Raw genomic sequence first — 19,117 nt, forward strand, 5'->3', positions numbered from 1 at the left:
GTAAAGAACTGGGAAAAGTGTCCTTGTTGAAGCAGTATGTGTCAGCTGCAGGTCAGTGCAGTAAATGATGGTCCAAAATTACTGCTATTACAAACCCATAGAAATAGATTGTGTCATATAAAAATGCAGCTACCCCTAACCATCTCAGGCTGTCCTCACCTGTCTCAGGCATTTGTCAAAAGTCAAATTACCAGGCCACACTTAAGAGATTGTGTTGTGCAAAGCTGTCTTGTGTCTAGAAACAAAGTGTATGGTGATGTCCTCCTGCTTCCTCACACAGTTAAACCTTCAGATTTCAGATAACTTTGGCTTCATCCTAAACATGTTAACTTCGCTTCAATTTAGGTAAACTGTCTGATGCAAATTACTTAGCATATTCTTAAGTTAACGATCTTCCTGCTATATTGTGCTGGCCAAAGCCAGCAGACTTAATGGGTCAGCTTGAGCTGGCTGCTCTGCATGCACAGCTGGCATGTTTCTGGAGTTCTGCTAAAGAACTTTAGTAAGGTATGTAAACATTGGGTAACTTCCACCTCACACAACTATAATAGTGCGATAACCTAAGATTACACAAACTGGATTTAAGGCTTCTCTAGTTTTATTGGGCTGTTCCTCTTCTGCTTTTTGACTTCCTCAAAAACAAAATGTGTGGTTTGCCTCAAATCTAGAAAGGAATTCTTGCCTAGACTAATACTCTGATTTTAAAAGTAACTTGTTTGAAATACTCAAGGCTTATGCTAAAAGTGAAACAACCCTATCCTTAATATTTCTGGTAAGTAACATTTTTATGCAAGACCTTTAATCACTAAATAAAATTGTATTTCTTACTAATGGCATTTTCTGGCAAATAAAACACTTCTAGTGACTTCATATTTCAGTCTCACTATTCACTGACTACAACCAGGAGCTCAGACTTTAGAAATTTGGCCCGAACTGTAAACTTCACCAATGTGAAGTAACCTTGATGGATACTGAGACAAATATGATGCAGAGTCATAGTGATTTTTACTTAACAGATAAAAAAATCGTAAATGGTAGTACAGCAACCTTTAAGTTGTGTGTTTTTTGTTTTTTGTTTTTTTTTTTTTTAATTAATCTCTTAAAGCCTAGGTGAAATGACACTCAACAAATTCTGAAATGTCATGTATTCAGACAGTCCCTTGTGCAACAGGAACACAACCAAGTATTCTTGTCAGGGAACAGCCTTTTCTGGGACTCCAAATAGTTGGTGTTGCTGGAAAAGAAACACCACCTGGTATCTATAAGGAGTAGCTAAGTCTCATTTGACCTTACTGTAAAGGTATTTTCAATGAAAGAGATTATCAGCCTGACAACAAAATGAGAGTTGAGGCTCTTGTTTTGAGGCTCTACTTTTCCTTTTAAGGCAGAAAGGCCCCAAGAGCTCATCTACTGATGTAAACATCAAAAACATTTTTCCTGTATTGTTCCTAAAAGTTACCTTAACACGAGCGTATCGGTAGGACCCAGTCCAACATCTCTACCTCTCAGTTAAAAAAGCAGTACGGAAGCCTTCTGTGAAAGGGTAAAAAAGATCCATAAGCAAAGCTAAATCATATTCAGCTAAAGGTAACTGTTTTCAGACAAACAACAAAAAAGGAATACTCTTTCCAAAGAATGTCAGCAGCACAAGTTAGTTGCAGAACAGGAGAAGATAAAAATATTTTGGTATTTGGCTTATATAGTGGCTTGTTTGTTATAATAGTGTAAAGTACAGTTTTTACTTACCCAAAATTGCTATAGAAATGTATACATTTCTAAAAATCTCTGTGAAACAGTTTTGCTACTTAAAATGCTGAACAAAACTACTTCCTCCTTTAGCACATTCATGACAATTTCACAAGTAAATTTAATTCTTGTTAAGAAAGTATTTTGTTATTTTATTAGACATATGCCTAAATCAGGCTCATTGCTCTACTTAACAATAGCTTTGTTCTCAACACAATTAAATCCCTTCTGTAACTGATTATCTCCGTGAAGTTTTGGGTATGTAGCTGTCTTGTATTGCACACTTGCCAGAATGCCAAGATGACCAAACCAATAATAAATCTTAAACATAAAAATCAGTTTAAGTATTCAAATTACTTTTTCTTCAAAAAAAAAAAAAAAAAAAAAAAAGCTGTAGCTTGCAAGGCATGTTCCTTTGTGTTTAAATGGTAAGTATTCAAATACCTTCCCTATCCCCTACCCTGAATGCACAGTGCTTCAGAGGGAGACATAGTTCTAGGTAACTTTTTAATATGTGAAAGGATCGAATCTTCATTAGTATATAAAGGGATGAAAAATGCAAGTAATTCATAGACTGTTTCTCAAGGATGCAGAACTACAACCACTATAACTTTATTTATAAAGTAGTGTTCTAGAATGCTAAAGACAAATTCAGACAAAGTTAGTTTTGTAGGATTTTTCAATGTCCTTGAAGACATCAGTCTATCCAGTAAGAAAATACTATACATACATGCTCCTGCAGAGCTGTGGAGCACTTTTTGGACAATGGAAAAAAAAAAAAGTAGCACTGTGGGATTTACCAAACAGGCATGTGGCACTTGCATGTAATAAAGCAAATATTTACATTAAGCACAATACAGCAATTTATTTAGATGCTTAAATGAAGAATACAAAGGGAAATAAAGATCACAAAATTATACATACTACAACAGTGTGTCATATATTAGATGGTATAAATGAATACAACACCTTGTTGGTGTTAACTAAAGATAAAACTAAATATCCAAAACACAGCACTTTTGTTTCAGTGTGCTGCTTCAACACAATACACTTTTATACAGATCTAAAAGGTGTCAAAATTAGTAGCTGCAAACTTGTTTCTTGCATGTGATTTTTCTTTTTTAGCTTAAAAGATTTCAGAAAATGGCTCTGAAATACGTTTATCATCAGTTGTAATGTCAAGGATATTCAGAACAAGAAAATTCTATAATACAATAGAGTCCAGATATATTTTATGTTGCTGGCCTCTGTTTTTGAGATTGTACAAGGTTATGTGCAAAAACTAAGTTTGTCAAAAGTCATACTATAGCAGTTTCAAGCTTTTGCTAGGTAAACTAGATACAGCATTTATTACACAGCAGGGCAACACTAAAAAAGAGAAACAAATCTATGATGGGTACACAAGAACAATTTCATAAGCTTCACTTGAATAGGTCTAAAAGACTGTACAAATATACATTTCAACTATTCAGAATGATACATGAAAAAAATCAATTTCCCCATAGTCTACTATACACGTTGAACTGGTAGTTTGTACGTTGGCCCTACACTACCATGTGAAAAAGGGTAATGTTTAAAAAGACATACAACTGAACATGTACAAGAGTGAAATAAATGTTGAAAATGCAGATAAAACAAACCTCTGCTTTTCTCTGTGTGCATTCTGGAGCCACCGGCTTATCTGTTTTCACATTAAGTTACTGTGCTCGTCCCAGCAGGTATTCTCAAGCGAGATTAGCCAACAGCATCCTTACAGAACCACTGGAGTAACAGCGGCCTCAAACACCACTCACCATGACCTAGCACTTGAAAGGCAGTACCAGTTAGAATTTAAGCTTAGCAGTCATACTGAAATGAAAGTGTTTAGACAGTTGTAGAGTGGGTATTACTGACACTTCTGCATCAAGCAGCTTATGCTTGCTGGCTACTCAGCTCCACACCGGTTAAGCTGCTGTGAATTGGTTCTGCTACCCCGTCAGTCACACTGTCAAACTGATCTCCGTCCTCACTGTCAATTGTGCTATTCTGCCATTCCATCTGCTGATTGGACAAGCTCTCCTCAATCTCTGATGCATTTTTCCATTGCGACTGGTCCTTAGACCAAAACTCTTCTACTTTTCCATAGGAACGATTCTTCCACTTTGACTGTTCTTCATCACTTTCAGATCCACCCTCTTTTGTCTCAACAGTCGGTTTACTGCTACCAGCATCTTCACTTTGGGAGGATTCATCTGTCCACACTTCTGGTTTTACTTCTGATGTATTATCTTCAAAATCTGAAACCTGCTGAGAACCAGGCCCACTTTCAGACTGCGAAGCTCCATCTTTCCATTCAACAGCATCATCTTGCTCATCCTGATCACCTTCACTATCTGAAACATCACCCACCAGTTTTGTTGGCTCGTCAGCAGAAATCTCTTCATATTTAGAGCTTTCCTCTTGTTTTTGATCAGACTTCTCTGGAGACTGCAAAGTATTTTCTTCAATGATTTCCTTGGATATGCTGTCGTCTGGGTTCTCCACTGTGCTATCAGAAGAGGCTTTCCCACCAATGTCAGAAATATGTGGACCAAATGGACTACCGCTTTCATTGTATTCCTCTTCTATATTCTCATAGCTGTCTGAGGAACTTTCATTGTCTTTTTCTATGTTTATTTTTTTGTCAACAGTCTTACTAACATTGACTCTGGAATTCTTTTCATCGTGGTTTTCAAACAGCCATTCAGCATCAAAATCCATTTCGTGCTTAACTTTGTTTAGTTCTTTCATGTTGAAACCAAGCAACACACCAGGTTTATATTTTTCACAATCTCTAACACATTTCTTCCTTTTGTTGCTAAAGTGAGACGCGATATCAGACTTCCAGAGCCACAAACTGGCAGCCAGCTTTTCGATCTCTCTCCTAGTGGGATATGGTTGCTTATTAAAATACTTTGTGAGAAATGTTTTCCTGGCTTCGTAGGAATCATCTTCATGACCCTTGGGGTCCAATGCTAGAACTACAGGTTCTTCAGGCTTCTCCTCAAAGGCAGAGGGGGAGTCATCATCATCCATTTTCCTTCTCTTCATCAGGGAGAACTCCATGTGTTCGTAAGTACGTTTTACAGGTGCTACAGCTGGAGACTGGCCTAGCCGAGATGACGAAGTACCTTTGTCCTGGCCGTTCTGAGTCTTCCCAACACCTCTGCAGTGAACAAGGTGCAGCGTTATAGTTGAGGCAGTCATGTTACTGGTATATACACCAAGGCAATGAATGCATTTGTAGGTTAGCTTTTTCTCAACTGGATGAACTGTCTGAATAACTTGATGCCTCTCTCGTAAATGATGTGCAAGTGCATCAGAGATGGGTCCTTTTAGGATTGAAAAGCACAGAGGGCAGAGAGTTTTCCCTACATCTTTTTTGTAGGGAACTGCTGCTTGTGGGGAACTTTTTACAGGTACATCAGACTTCTCCTGCATTTTCGGCTGTGGTTTGGGAGGAACGGGGGGAGTATTCTGAGCATGGTAAGCTACAGATTCAGCAGGAGCATCTCTCAAGTTGTAGGTGGTTACAAGTAGATGGATGTTCGTGTGACTGCCCTGCTGCAGCGTCAAATCAAATGTTAGAGTGGAATCAGTCTTAGGTCCCATTTCTTCATCAACATGAACCATTCGCATATGAGCAGCCATCTTTTCAACATCATTGAAGGTCGACCGGCAATACGGACAAGACAGACCATGTATTAGCATATGATTAAGCAATGTATCAGTGGGTAAATAGCGATTACAGTATAGACATTTGCTAGTGAAATTGTGTATTTTCATTATATAGTTAGCTACTGCAGGCACCTTTTCAGCCTTGTGCTCCTTTTCAAAGTGGACACTATACACATTTTCAGGAAACAGCTCATTACAGATTGTACAGATTTTCCACTTTTGTGTGGATGATGTATTGACAGCAGAAGGACCTGTAGCAGCTACCGGAGATTTGGAGCCAGACTGACCTAATACTCTTGAAGCTGCCTGTGACTGAGATAATGATGTTTGTTTCAGCTGGGCTGATGAAAGAGAGGACGAATTGGCAGACTGAAGAGAGTATCTTGCTGAGGCCTGTGATCTCTGTTCGCCTCCAAGCGTGTAAGGCCTTCCATTGCCACTTGAAAACTGTTTCATTGTTTGAGACTGCTGTGAAAGAGAAACTGGTGCATTACCACTTAAGTTTAGCCTCCCCCCTGGCTGACCAACGTAACTTGGCGGTACTGATTTGACTCCGTAGTTGTTTTGCTGTAGGTGAACGTTTGACATCATATTCACTCCTGCGGAATTTAACGTAGGCTTTGGTATAGTGAGTCTGTTCATCATCTGTTGGGATGAAAGAGATCGAACACTTCCAGGGGAAAGGGGACCCATCCTCTGAGGGAGTCCCATAGGCTTTTTATCCTGTGGTTTTGGAGCTATTAGCATCAAAGGTTTCGATCTTGGAACCACTACATTAGTGTGACCTATCATTGCAGTTACCTGATATCCTATACGTTCGTGGTCTTCGATAACATGCTGTACTAAAGCTTCGTATGATTTCGGCATAAAAAGGCATCGTTTGCAGTGAATACTACCCTCCTCCCGGGTACTGGAACTTAATGGAACTGCACCATTGAGCGACTTCTCACCTCCCTTTGCTACGTAAGGAGCAGCTACATGCTGAAAATGTTCCCTGTAAATGTGCTTTCTAACTATTTCATACAGAGGATCTCGGTAAGTGCACTTCTTACAGTAATAAACAGCTTGTTCTACACTGTCAGCCTGCTTAGGTTTAAGGCTATCATGTTTGGTTTTATCTTTAAAAGTGCTGATGCCTCCACTCGGTGTATTGGCATTTGGAGCATGAAATATTTTAATGTGCGTTTCCAAAGTCTTTTTGTCCGCATTGAAAGTACAGTAAGGACAATTAAGGAGAATCCGATTTTCAAAGTCTTCACTATGAACATTCCGGAAGTGGCTTTTGTATGCTGAAAAGAACTTCGAGGAAAATGGACATGCACTGCAGCAAAAGGGCTTTGTCCGATAGTCCTTAAAACAAACAACAAAGCAGAAACTGAATATGGAAAAGCAGTTTTAAAAATGGAAATTCTGTGAACTTCTCTAAACAACTATAGTCTCACAACCTACTGCAACCACCTCAAACATTTAGATTTATTCCCTGCAATTTTGGGCCTACAGATTAGGCCAAGTTCATCATCTGAACATACATGAGGTGCTAAGCGCCAGTTTAAAAGGTCTTCAAGAGTTTAACCTTAAACCCAGCATGCAAGGCTAGATCATAAACATCTTTCTCCTCCAGCCAACAGAAGCTGCATTCCCTGCAACTGAGCATGGACAAGGTCACCATAATCTCATTTTTTGGGGGGCAAAAGAAAGCATGGTTGTTGGAGTCGAATGAGACAGTATCAAGACCTGAGTTACTTCCCATCAAAATCTGCTAAACATTCATAGGTGTAAGACAAATACAAAACATTAGCTAGTTCAGTCTCTTAATCTATTACAAACTGTAAGATGAAACACACTCTTCAAAACTTATTTTTGGTGTGCAAGCTGAGTTAAGCTAAGTTACATACTAAGGCCACACAAGCCCCTAAAGCAACCACACCTGTTCCTTCTGATCAAAGCACAATCCTGAACTCTAAAACAATCTTGGATGGGGGGAAGGAAAAAAAAAAAAAGGGATATTTGAAAGTTCCATACTTGCCTACTTTCCCTGCTCCCTCAATTTGTTATATTTAACACGTTGCTGATGCAGTTCTTGTCATCTGTTGTAATAGGAACTAAAACTGCACTGGCCTGAGAGATAGCCACAAGCAATCTGACATTTCAGATGAGTTAAGATATGAAATTCACATAGTTACAGACATTCGTCATGTGTGTCAAACATGTTACACACAGATGATTTAAAGTAGCTAGAGCTGTAGGCTTCCTTTGTATAAGTAGGAATACATGCTTCTGTCCACCTTCTGAAGCCTCACATCTGGTAGGCTGGAGACAAGATACAAAAACTAAAACACTGTCTCCTTTTATATTAAGGTTCTTATTCTGGAATTAAGTAGAAAAAAGCACAACATCAGTGTATTTTATGGAACACAGTAATAAAGGGCTATTTTTAGACCAACACCACCACTAGAAATCCATCATAATATGGTTTCCCATTTTCTGTAACAAACAATACCCGGTCTCTCAGATGCTGAAGAAAGGGCTTATTTTATAGAGAGATTTCTCACCTTCTCACTGTTCTGAAAATGCTGGCATTACTCTATATTGCACCATTGGTAGAGTCTATTGCAATCTATACCTTAATACACTATGTGTTAAACCAGGAAAATCAAATAAATAACTGTAATAGTAGCATTCCCTCCTACTTCCAGGTCAGTTCAGATCTCCTTTATTACTGACTCAAGTATCTAAAAAGGAAGACTTCTGGTGTCATTTCATTCACTGTGTAGAACTGCGTATGTCTAAACCAAACCTCAGTCAGATTATGAGAATCCTCAGATGTGGCAAACAGCTACAACAATAGTGGAGAGAGAGGCTGCTAGATAGGTTCATTTAAAGTTTTTCTGAAATGATGAAAACATATTTAAGAAAAGGTAACAAAATTAAACACAAAATACAAAATTGTTGATCTTCTGACTGGAAGGAAGGTGAATTTGTACTAAGCTTGAAAACAGATGGCCTATTAGCATGCAGTTGTCAAAGGATAAGATTTCTTCACCAATCCTTTCTTCAATATTCGGCTATCAATACGTACTAAAATAAAGACTGAGATCATTGCTTCTAAAAAAAAAATGAAAAGAAAAAAGGGGTTTTGCTATCCGTTAAAGTGAAGGCAACTGAGCAATGGGTAAAACCGCAGGGAAAGCTCTTGGCATAATAGCAAAACACCCTTTAACCATCTTCAGAACTGGATTTGTCAACATAAACCATTACCAACCTGATTTTTTGTAAGCGATGGGTCCCACAATCCTACATCTTCCCATGTAGTGTTTTTCAAATAAAAGTCATTAGGTTCAAACTGCTTAAAATCCTAGAGAAGGGAAAGATGGGAAGAGAGCACAGATAATCAAAACCCAAGACCAACTGCTCCCTTAAGCAACTCTTGCAAGCATCCATGCGATCCTCTCTCAAGTGCTGCTGGCAAATAGTAGAGAACATTAATTCAAGGAAATCTGTATATTAAAATGCATTATTTGGAGGTAAATAGCTGTAAATAGTCTCAATAATATAAAACACATGAACTTTTTTTTTCTTTACACATTCTCCTAATTAGCCCAAGGCTGTCATTACATACCCACCCTATTTTCAAAAGCAGTCACTGAGATAGTAATAGCTGGTTAATGCTATGCGTTTAAGATCTTATAGGTCCTGTAACACAAACTTTGTGATTGTTTTTGTTGGTTATGTTATTTAAATTTATTTTACACAGGAATTCAGATAAAAGTTTGACTACATGTATGATGTTTTAGTAGCCCAATTCCTGTTTGAAAAAAAAAAATCTCATTAAATATGTTTCATCTTTGGCATATAAATGTCAGCAGCACATAAGGATCTTAAAATATTATTTCCACTGAAATTAATGCTTAAAAGTAACATTGTCCCAATTATCAATATTTGTCACAATTATACCCTTAAAAACCGTATTTGCTCCACCAGAATTTCCCGAAGAGGAAGGTCAGGTATTTCTTTCTCTTAAAGGATCTCACTTGAATACTCTTTAAAGAGATACTAACAGAAAAGACAAGCAAACAAGTCACAGTTCCTTGGGTACTCTAAACAACTGTATGAATTGTCCATACTCTGAAGGTCATGCTCAGGAGAGAGCTGCCTTTTTGAAAGAACAGTTACAAAGTTTGTCCAGCAGAGTAGCACAAATACCTTTCCCTTCTAGAAACTAAGATGTACGTTAAGTGATTCTTTAAATTGATTACCTATGGTTCAGCACCAACAAGCATTCCATGAAAATCTCAGAACCATCTTCTGTCTAACAACATCATCCTCTACGACATCTAGTTCTTGCTTCGTTCCTAAGTGTTCAGTTAGTAAATATTTTTAGGAATCCAAGGAAAACAAAGGACAACCTATCTACAGGATATACCAGGTCAATCATATATAGCCTGAATTGTATCTCGTCTCTGCTAAACTTTCTAAGTGTTTACAAGTACATTTTAGCTCAAGTTATTAATTAAATCCCATTTTGTACAGGTTTTAAAAAGGTAGTGCAGAGGTAGCAATGCCTGACCAACATGGCTCAAAAAGGAATCCTACAACCATTCTCAGAAGCTGATGAAAACACAGGACTAAGGTATGGGATTCTGATTCAGGGGATTCTAGGAACACCCTTCAAAATTTTACAGTAAAAAATTAGTATTTCATGAAACAGGCCCAAAACCAAAAAAGTCACACAAAGACCTCACAATCCCACTGATGTTTGAGCATTCTAACGCTAAAGCACTTGGGAGGGAGGTATCATACTTACTTCTATATGTTCCTTACAGTATTCCAAACCAATGTCACTAAGTATTTTTTTCACAGTTTTCCGGGCCTTTCTTAAACTGCCAAGGTTGTTGACAGGAAGCTGGAACATAGTTTCTATTGAAAAAGAAAGTAAGAGAAAAGGTTTAAGTCAAATGCGTTTTGTTTGACGAAGAGTTGTACTTTTAATTATTTTCTCTCATTTTACCCATAATTCAGTATCAGAGCTGTACCATTAACTGAGGAAACTACCACAGTTTGTCTGGTTTGTTCTTAAATGAGGCTGGCCATAAAGCTAGATACTGACAAACTTAAAAAGCATGTGAAAAAAAAAAAAAAAAGAAAACAGATGTAACAACTATTACAGGAGTAATCAACTGCATCTGGAAATAACTTTCTGTAAAGTGTTTGCGTTTAGATGAAATCTACCTCCTATGCTGAGGTACTTAAACCACAATTTATGTTTTAGGCATATATATTCTAACTGATTTGAAATCTGCTAAGTTGAGCTTTGTGTCAGTCTTGTAATGAATGTAGGAGTACCTCTTCAGTGAGCAAGATGCTTCTTGCATTCAACTGCAGTCACACATGAATTCTTAGTACTCTACATTGGCTTATGAAATAAGTCAGAGCTTTCCTAGCTTTTTATTTTAGGAACCCATGAATACCACAACAAAATATTCTGTGAGCAACCTTAGATGGGAAAACCTTTAGACTGCTAAAGCAGGACTGTTAGTTAAGAATGCCTTGAATTGAGGAAAACTGAGGTAGGCAAAAATGTAACAGTTTCCTCCATTTCCTGTATTTATAGCTTTAAATGTCTGAATGGCTGGTTGACAAGCTGCTCACTGTACACTGCTCTTAATAAACGGGACCTGAAAGCTTGGTTAGAGCCCTTCAGAGATAGAAGTCACTGGAAAAAAAAAAAAAAAAGAGATGGCTTAGCACCTTTCAGAACATAACCAGGTATTTTCAGCCTACGAGACAACCCTCCCTTTTAGTTCTCCTTATATAGATAGCTAATTCCAATTAAACTGCTGTTACTGTCTATTATTGCCTGAGGCTGTCCAACTAAAAGAAAGCCTAAATTTATAAGGTACGCGGACTCCCAGCTCCAACCATTAGCACTAAGATTTCTTCCCCGTGCTAACAACTAGCCCTATTTTGAACCTATGGGAGTTCTCAGTCTGCACGTTGCTACCCTTACCCTTACAGTGGCACTGTATGCATACAGTTCTTCTGGAAGGTGGGTAGGGGGTGAGGTGTGGAGCCAGCAATAAAGGAGGAGGCAGGGCTTTCCTCAAAGAAAAAGGGAGGAAGCTTCTTAAACAGCAAGGAAGTGTCAGGGTTACCCTGTTCACTGGGCTTTAGTGCTCCAATGCCTGCTGCATAAAGAACGTCACCCCAGAGGACAAAGCTTCATTTTTATCATTAATATTTCTGTGAGACAGTTCAGATGTTGGTTGATGGAACAATAAATTGATTCTTATCAACTCCATAATCCACTATATGGGCCAAAGACTACCTACACGAACTAAAAATGAGCTTTTTGGATAGAAGCTTGAACGTTTTCTTTTTTTTTTTTTTTTTTTTTTTTAACCACTTTCAAGCAGAAACCTAGAATTCAGGATCAGTAGAAATTTATAACCATTAAACATTTTAGTTAGAAAAAAATCTCCCATTTTGTCATGAGGTGATAGGCAATCTCTAAGTTACAAGGAACTTCCAAAGAAATTTTCTCAGAGTACAATGGCTATGGGTTGTGACTACAATAACCAAGTGTCTGATCAGACAGAACTCTTCAACTTGCACTGTCACACAACGTCCTCCAAGTACGTAATTTAAAAAAAACAAACAAAAAAAACCACCATGGGCCAGGAAACAAATATTTCGATGTTCTGTATTAACTTCCTCCAAGTGAGATTTGTTAAAGAATTCAGTACAACCACAGCTTGTTTTGTTGACCTCAGCAACTCTAAATGCAAGCACACTAATTTCTGTGATTGCAAAGGTGTTTCAGCTAGCACTCCTCTCTAGTCTCAATTAAAAAGACTAGAATTAGAAAAAAATAGATTCAAGTTCACATGAAAAGTAGCTGCTTTCTGTATGCTATCTGCCACCTTCCATTTGAGGGAAACTCAAACCACTTTACAAATATGAAGAATTATCATGTACATGAAACACTTCATAGGCAGAGTCTGATAATCCATTTACCAACCCTAACCAAGCTACAGAGAGCACTACTACAGGTACCCCTGGCATCTCCAAAAAGTAAGGATTAAATGGGTCACGGCAGTAAACTACGCGCTGCTCCCAGCCCAGTTACTGCCTCTAAAGACACAGTATGGAAAATCATGAACTGGTGTTTTCTACGCCGTATCCATTCTCAACTGTACTCCTTTATAATCAAGTATCTCATATGCAATTATAAAAATATCGAGGCCTCAAACATTCTGCTACAAGGGTGAATAATGGGATCATTTAAATAATTAGACTGATTCCTGTCATCCTTTCAGAATGCTACTCACTCCTGGCTAGGGAGTTTTTCAGTCCTCACAAGGGACTAGGAAATGAGGTTTGAATCTGAGTTTCTAACTGCTTGTTATTTTGAAAGCTGACTCAGGCAAACCAGTTATTTTATCCAAATCTGCATTCAAGCTCATGGCTCTGTTACCAGATTTTCTGAGCAAATTCCAAATGTCTCTTTCTTCTTTGTTCTCTCTCATTAAGAGCCATTTTTACAGGCACAAACTGAAGCTTTTTTTTTTTGTTTGTTTTTTTAAGAAAATCGCTTAGCATACATAAAATTTTCTACCTCTGTACTGAGTATTAGGCTTTGACAAATAATTACAGAACTTGTAAAGTCCTGTTCTGCTTTTCTACCCATCCTTGCCCATGCTGTGGTATCAGTTTTACTGCGTAAGCACCTCTGGGCAGAGGCTCTATCCTCTTACTGGTACTACACTTAGCTTGCTTTTGGATGATGTAAAATGAAAATAATACCATTTATGACAAAGAATAAATGCATAAATGGCGAAAAAGCATTTGAGAATAGCAATGGATATTCACCTTGCAAACAGGAATTTGTAATACTTGCAACTCCAACCTGCAGTTTCTTTTCCTAGGCCAGTGACATTGTAAATACCTTCCAGTACTAAGCCCACTGTCACTTTTTTCATGTCTGAAGAGAAATCTGACTTGTGATGCCAGAGCTACATTAATAGCAAGCCAGGAATAACACTTATTAACAAGGTATGGCTAGGCATGCCATTATGACACCGCCATATCTGAAAGGACAGCGCACAGACTGGACGTATTGTCCTTAAACACAGATCCCTTCTTTGATGGAAAGAAAACGGTATTTAATACTCTATTCACTTTCCTCCCAAAACAGAATTGGGAAACATGGCTCTGAACATTAAATTACAAAGTTAGTACAGGTTCACTTCCAAAGCACAGCATAACCATTTATTATTTTTTAAACTCAGTAACATCCATTTATTAAAAGCTCTTCTTGCTGCAGTTCACAGAGCAAGAGTAGAAAACTATGAATGTAGCCAAGAAATTAATCACGGCTCCATTAATTTTTCTCTAAAGGCAACCCAATGTGCATTGCTCTGACTGTTCTGTTTCAGTATGCCTTCAGTAGCTTCTTTGTAAATACCCGAATGCTGAACTTTTTCGTCAAAAAATATAGGAAACAGCATAGTCAGGTACGTTCAGGACTTGAATGAACATTACCAAAAGAATATCAAATCCAAGGAAATAATGTCCTAGTAATTTTATTCCAGGATATCTCCAGTTCTTAATGCCTACTGTAGAAAGATTAATGCAAACATTAAGAAATCTGCTCATTTTGCTGATAGATTTTTTTTTTTAACTTGAGACAAAGCAAGAGTCAGTAGAGTTTGTCTTTAGGCAATAACTTTTAAATTTGAAAGTCAGCTACATTTCTCAAAATAATGTTTATTAAGCAGCAGCCTCTTATGTCAATAAAGAGTGCCACCAACAACTTTTCCCCAAAACAAACAACTGTTTTCTCTTAATGACTGTGCCCAATACACCTGCACATGTCAAACATACCATGATATATACAAACCCAGGTAATAAAGAAAGCAAATTATTTAGGACTGCCTAGAAACAATCTCGATTATATCTGCACTATCTTCTTGCCTCTGCCTTCCGCCTGCCTCACAGCCAAGTCTTAAAGACAAGAAATTATCAAAATCTTTCTATCACATTATACAGGATATAATTAGATCTTCCCATCTGAAAACTGAAGAACAACCTTACTTTGCAAATTCTGCCTGACATCTGAATACAGCTTACCTAATCTTAAAGAAGCAACCTCACCCTTAAGTTAATATAGTTCATTTATTTTAAGAAGTTTCTTGACCATTTACTCATAATTAATGGAGAGCCAGGTACAGCCTGATATCGTTATGGTTTGTGACTACAAAAAGAACTTTCAGCACCTCCATTCATTTCTTTTCAAACCAGTACCTCAAGCTGTAGCTGCAGTATACACAACATGCTACTGGCATATTCCTGAATGTAGACTTTAGAACAGTTGGGATTAAGTCTCCCAAATCACTGTTTAGGCACAAATGCTATTCTTGAAAAAAGGTATCTTTCACCTGACCAAAAGTTGATGTTTAAGACAGGACACTTGGAACACATCCGCTTCACTGTCAAGACTTCTTACTGCTCCAAAGCTCAGATCCAAAGAATTACTTAACCCCAAGCAGCAGTGGGTGCTTTAACTGGTACTTGAGCTATTGCACTGCATCCGTCATGCTCAACAGGGAAGGATGCCCATAATAACGATTCACAAGTCCTCACAACTGATCCTTCCGTAAAATAACTGACTTCAATGCTGTTTCTCTGTTTTTCTACTGGAATGCCAAAAGAGAACGGTCTCCAATACCCTGCACTTCAGGGAAGACAAATAAAAGGCACAAGTCTTTCCAAGGGGCACAAGCAGCTCCAGTTTTACACATCTACCAGTTCCTGATGGTTGAAGAGGCACTGCTTACCTCGTACTACAGATTCAATCTTTAGAGAGCTCAAAGAGCTCAAGGGAAGCTCAGCAGCATTTTTTTTAAATGAAGGAGGAATTAATTTATCCTGAGCTGACATTGCTCATCCAACAGTAATTTCAGCACAGCATTCCAGTTAGCTGGATACCCTGTATTTCCCTGTATTCTGTTTCGTGGTTACTAAGGCGTAACTAATTTTTGTTATATTCCTGCCTGGTTCTACTCTATCCTATTCATTTGTGCACAGAAAGTCCTAGATACATATTTACTACATTACAGAATTTGTCTTTGTAAGGGAATGCACATCTGTACACACCTTCACAGGAAAATAAGCCAAGATGATCCCATGTATGTTCAGCAAATATGATTCTACAGAGTAACCTGAGTATTTATCATCATGCAGTAACAGGAATAATGGGATCTGCCTCTAAGTCAAGCAGTTATTTCCAAGTTCATGATCCAACAGATATAAGAATTCAGTTTGTGTCTGCCCTTTTGCATCCTATTTCTAGGCTTGGGTCCCACAAATACAAATACATTGGGAAGCCCTTGTTCGTAAGCTGAATTACACAAGACCATCAACCTCCCTACTGAGATCATCCAGGTAGTATCCTCAGGTACCTAATAAAATGGATTACTAACCTAGTTATAAGAAATTCTAAAAAATGCCTGATTTAATAAGGTATCACTCATCTTTAGTGCATTTATTCCCCCAAAGGTCTGAGTATTCCAGACACAAAATAACTGTAAAATAAGCAAAAGAACTGAATAAGAAGTGTCTGGAACTCTCTTTTGCTCTGTATTTATGCAGTACCTAGCATAAAGGTCTAGTCCATAGGCAGGTATTATTCCCAGAGTAATTCAGTGGCCAAATATAAGAAAAGGTGAGCTATAGAAGAGCAAAATATCATTACTAAATTAGAAACTGTACTTCAGCTTCCATTTCACAGTCACATTTTGGAGATGCAAAGGCAGAAAGTTTAGAACAACTTCATGCAGTGCTATCCGCTGCTCTGGATACCAGCCAATACTCAAAGCACGAACAAAAACTGAGACAAGTTTCCTAACTAGTGCATACATGTTGAGAAAGGTCTGAATGAAGTACTCTCAAATCTTCATCCAAAAATCTGAAGGGGTGGGAATCTGAGAAAAAAAACAAGGAATATTTGCAAGGTAAGCAGAGGAACAGCAGGTAAGTGACTTCACAGAACTTGAGAAGTGTACACGATATTGTGCTTTTAAGAACTGAAGCACTGTTTTACTTTTAATAGCCTCCAGAGCCCCAGGAAGGAAGAACTTAATCTCAAGTGCACTTCTGATATGTGCATCTTACAACCTCAAAATTAGGGCATAAAACAACTACAAAGACTTCTGAAGTTTGCGAAATCTATAGGAACCAGCAGGTCAGTCTACTCAGTCGAATCATATCCTGAAATGGGAAGGAGCCAAAACATAATACAGGCTGATGGATTTAAATAATAATCATAAGCACATTTTAGGAAGCAACCAGAACTGCAGGCCTGAAGAGGCAACAACATTTTACATTGTTCATTTAAAATCAAGTGCTTCAAAGAACACAGGTTCATAGCTATAAAAGAAAACGGACCTCACTTCTAAGTTAGCATTGCTTCAAGCAAAGGGATTTTTCTCTACTTGGTTTTCTGAGCTTGTTAGCCATAGGTGGTGAAAGAAAATAATACTAGGGGAAAAATTGCTTATCATCTTGAAATGCTCTCAGGAGCACCAGTGGAAGTTATTTTCAGGAAAAAACATAACTCAAGTGAACAAGAGGGACAGACCCATTACTAGAGAAAATTTCTGCTGAGCTTAGGAACTTACCATTGCAAATATTCAAGATACAGGAGAACAGGACTTGTTATGACATGACAGAAAAAGACAGAATGAAAACAAGGTCTAGCACAAATTAACTACAGCATAGTCACAGAAGTTTTAACCCATGCTAAACTCTTCAGTGTATCTCTTTTTTAACAGATTTTAGTATTTAGACAGACTCAAAGTATCTTTCAACTGCAAATTATGTCTTTACCACTTCCTACCCTTCCTAGCTCTTCAAATTCCAGATGGGAACAATTGTAGCCACTCTTCTACAAACATCCAGAATGTGAAGTCTGACACATCCTCCCCTTACAGTACTGAGTGACTTTTAAACTACCTATTGTTTTAATAAACTATTCTCACTACATCAGCTTCAAGCACTTCAAGTTAACATAGCGGTGCAGTTCAGCCCTTTAACACATCAGTTACCAAGGGACTGGAACTACCTGAAGACTAAGTCAAAAGAGGAGTTAAAAAAATAGAAAAAAAAATTGGATTACTGTGCCATTATGTGGAAAATTGATATAAAAAGCAATACTGCATGCCTGATTTAGAATTCTGTGCTTCGAGAACGAGTTCTTCCACCTGTCTTTGGACCCAAAAAGCTCTTTCTCTTTTGGTGCAACTAAAAGCTTAAGACTCCAGTGGGTCTTTTGCATTTTGGACCTCAACAGAAGGGCTACTCTGCATCCTACCACCTGTGATACTATCAGGTAACATAGTAAGACTGTTTCAGTTCTGCCAGCTTTATCTGGAACACTACGTAGGATCTTCTGGTATACAACTTCAGGAGAACCTCAAGGTGACACCGCCATTCTGATTCTGGAAAAAGTGCACTGGCTTCAGATCAAGACAGCCCTTTTCTCTGAACTACAATCTTCAACAAATAGTCCACATCTGCCTCTTTTTTCCCCCCTTCATTTTTAGACATTATTCAAAGTGCTTAATGTACTTGTTTGATAATTGAGGTTTGCTACAGATGTAACAAACAAGTATAAGTGACTGATGTCGCAGTCCTATTAGTAAAATTGTGGTTTTCATACAGAAATAGGTTAAAAACCTCAAGAAGTAATCTGGAGGAAAATCTTATACTGTAGAAGAACCAAGACAGCATCAGTGGACTATTCTAGCATTTCTTCTTTTAATGCATCACTGCAAACACCATTTCTTTACCATGACCCTGTCTGGTTGTACCATCATGGAAACCCTTCCATGACCAGCAAGCACAGACTGTAGTTGACCCTAAACATTTAACTGAAAAAAGTATTTTCATTCAACAAGGTTTGTAAAGAACATCACTGTGAAGTGGTGAGTAAAAAAAAAAAAAAAAAAACAGTTATGGAATCTCTAAAGAGCTTAAACAAAAACTGTTCTCTTTCATTTTATTCTAATTTAGGCATCTGTATGCTAGGTATCCTAATGCTCTTTGCAATGGCCACTGATTCTTCTGAAACAACTGTCCTCTGGGGGAACCAAGGCAGTGAAAGACATTTTTTAATACAAGTCAAGTACATGATGTCAACATTGCTAGTGATACTAGAAGAACTGTAAAGTTACTATCTGGCTGTTCTGTTGATTTCCTTTGGGAATTCTGGGAACATAGTTCTACGTTTATCTAAGCTCACAGACCTCAGAACAGTTAGAACAAGTAGTCAGTCAAGAAAAAGACTACAAAAATCAAAGCTTCTAGTGACTATCGAGTGAAAATTAGAAACAAATAGAGAAAGAAGCTACAGAACAAAACAATACTACTTGAAGCAAGTTATTTTTTCTTGACCTAGATTTATCAGTTTGTAACGATACTCAGTTTTTCCAGGCCTACGATGAAAAAAACCTGCAGGAACATAGGGGTAGAAAGCTGGTAACTCACTTTGCGAGCATTTTTCCTCACAATGAAGTTACTCATTGTAAGAGACATCTATCCCTTCCCCTTCCCCTTACAAAGGCTTATTTTGTGGCTTCAAAGGATCGGCACTGGAAAAGAACAAAACCCAAACTTA

The 19,117-nt window shown here is 37.9% G+C and overlaps 2 protein-coding genes across 16 annotated transcripts in view; one reads left to right on the forward strand and one right to left on the reverse strand.

Annotated features, from left to right (window-relative positions):
- BCAS4 (breast carcinoma amplified sequence 4) overlaps positions 1-19,117 on the forward strand; it is a 63,132-nt gene that overhangs the window by 43,283 nt on the left and 732 nt on the right. The gene's annotated exons all lie outside the window — the stretch shown is intronic.
- ADNP (activity dependent neuroprotector homeobox) overlaps positions 2,324-19,117 on the reverse strand; it is a 31,387-nt gene continuing 14,593 nt past the window's right edge. For all 14 annotated transcript variants that reach the window (XM_027473283.3, XM_027473292.3, XM_027473294.3 and 11 more), the window contains 3 exons: positions 10,247-10,359; positions 8,705-8,797; positions 2,324-6,792 (listed from right to left, as the gene is read on the reverse strand). In XM_027473283.3, coding sequence (XP_027329084.1) covers positions 3,658-6,792; positions 8,705-8,797; positions 10,247-10,359 — 3,341 coding nt within the window. In that variant the 3' untranslated portion in view covers positions 2,324-3,657. The remainder of the gene's footprint in view (positions 6,793-8,704; positions 8,798-10,246; positions 10,360-19,117) is intronic.

The sequence above is a fragment of the Anas platyrhynchos genome, chromosome 21 (genome assembly GCF_047663525.1).
Source record: "Anas platyrhynchos isolate ZD024472 breed Pekin duck chromosome 21, IASCAAS_PekinDuck_T2T, whole genome shotgun sequence".
Classification (NCBI taxonomy): Eukaryota; Metazoa; Chordata; class Aves; order Anseriformes; family Anatidae; genus Anas; species Anas platyrhynchos.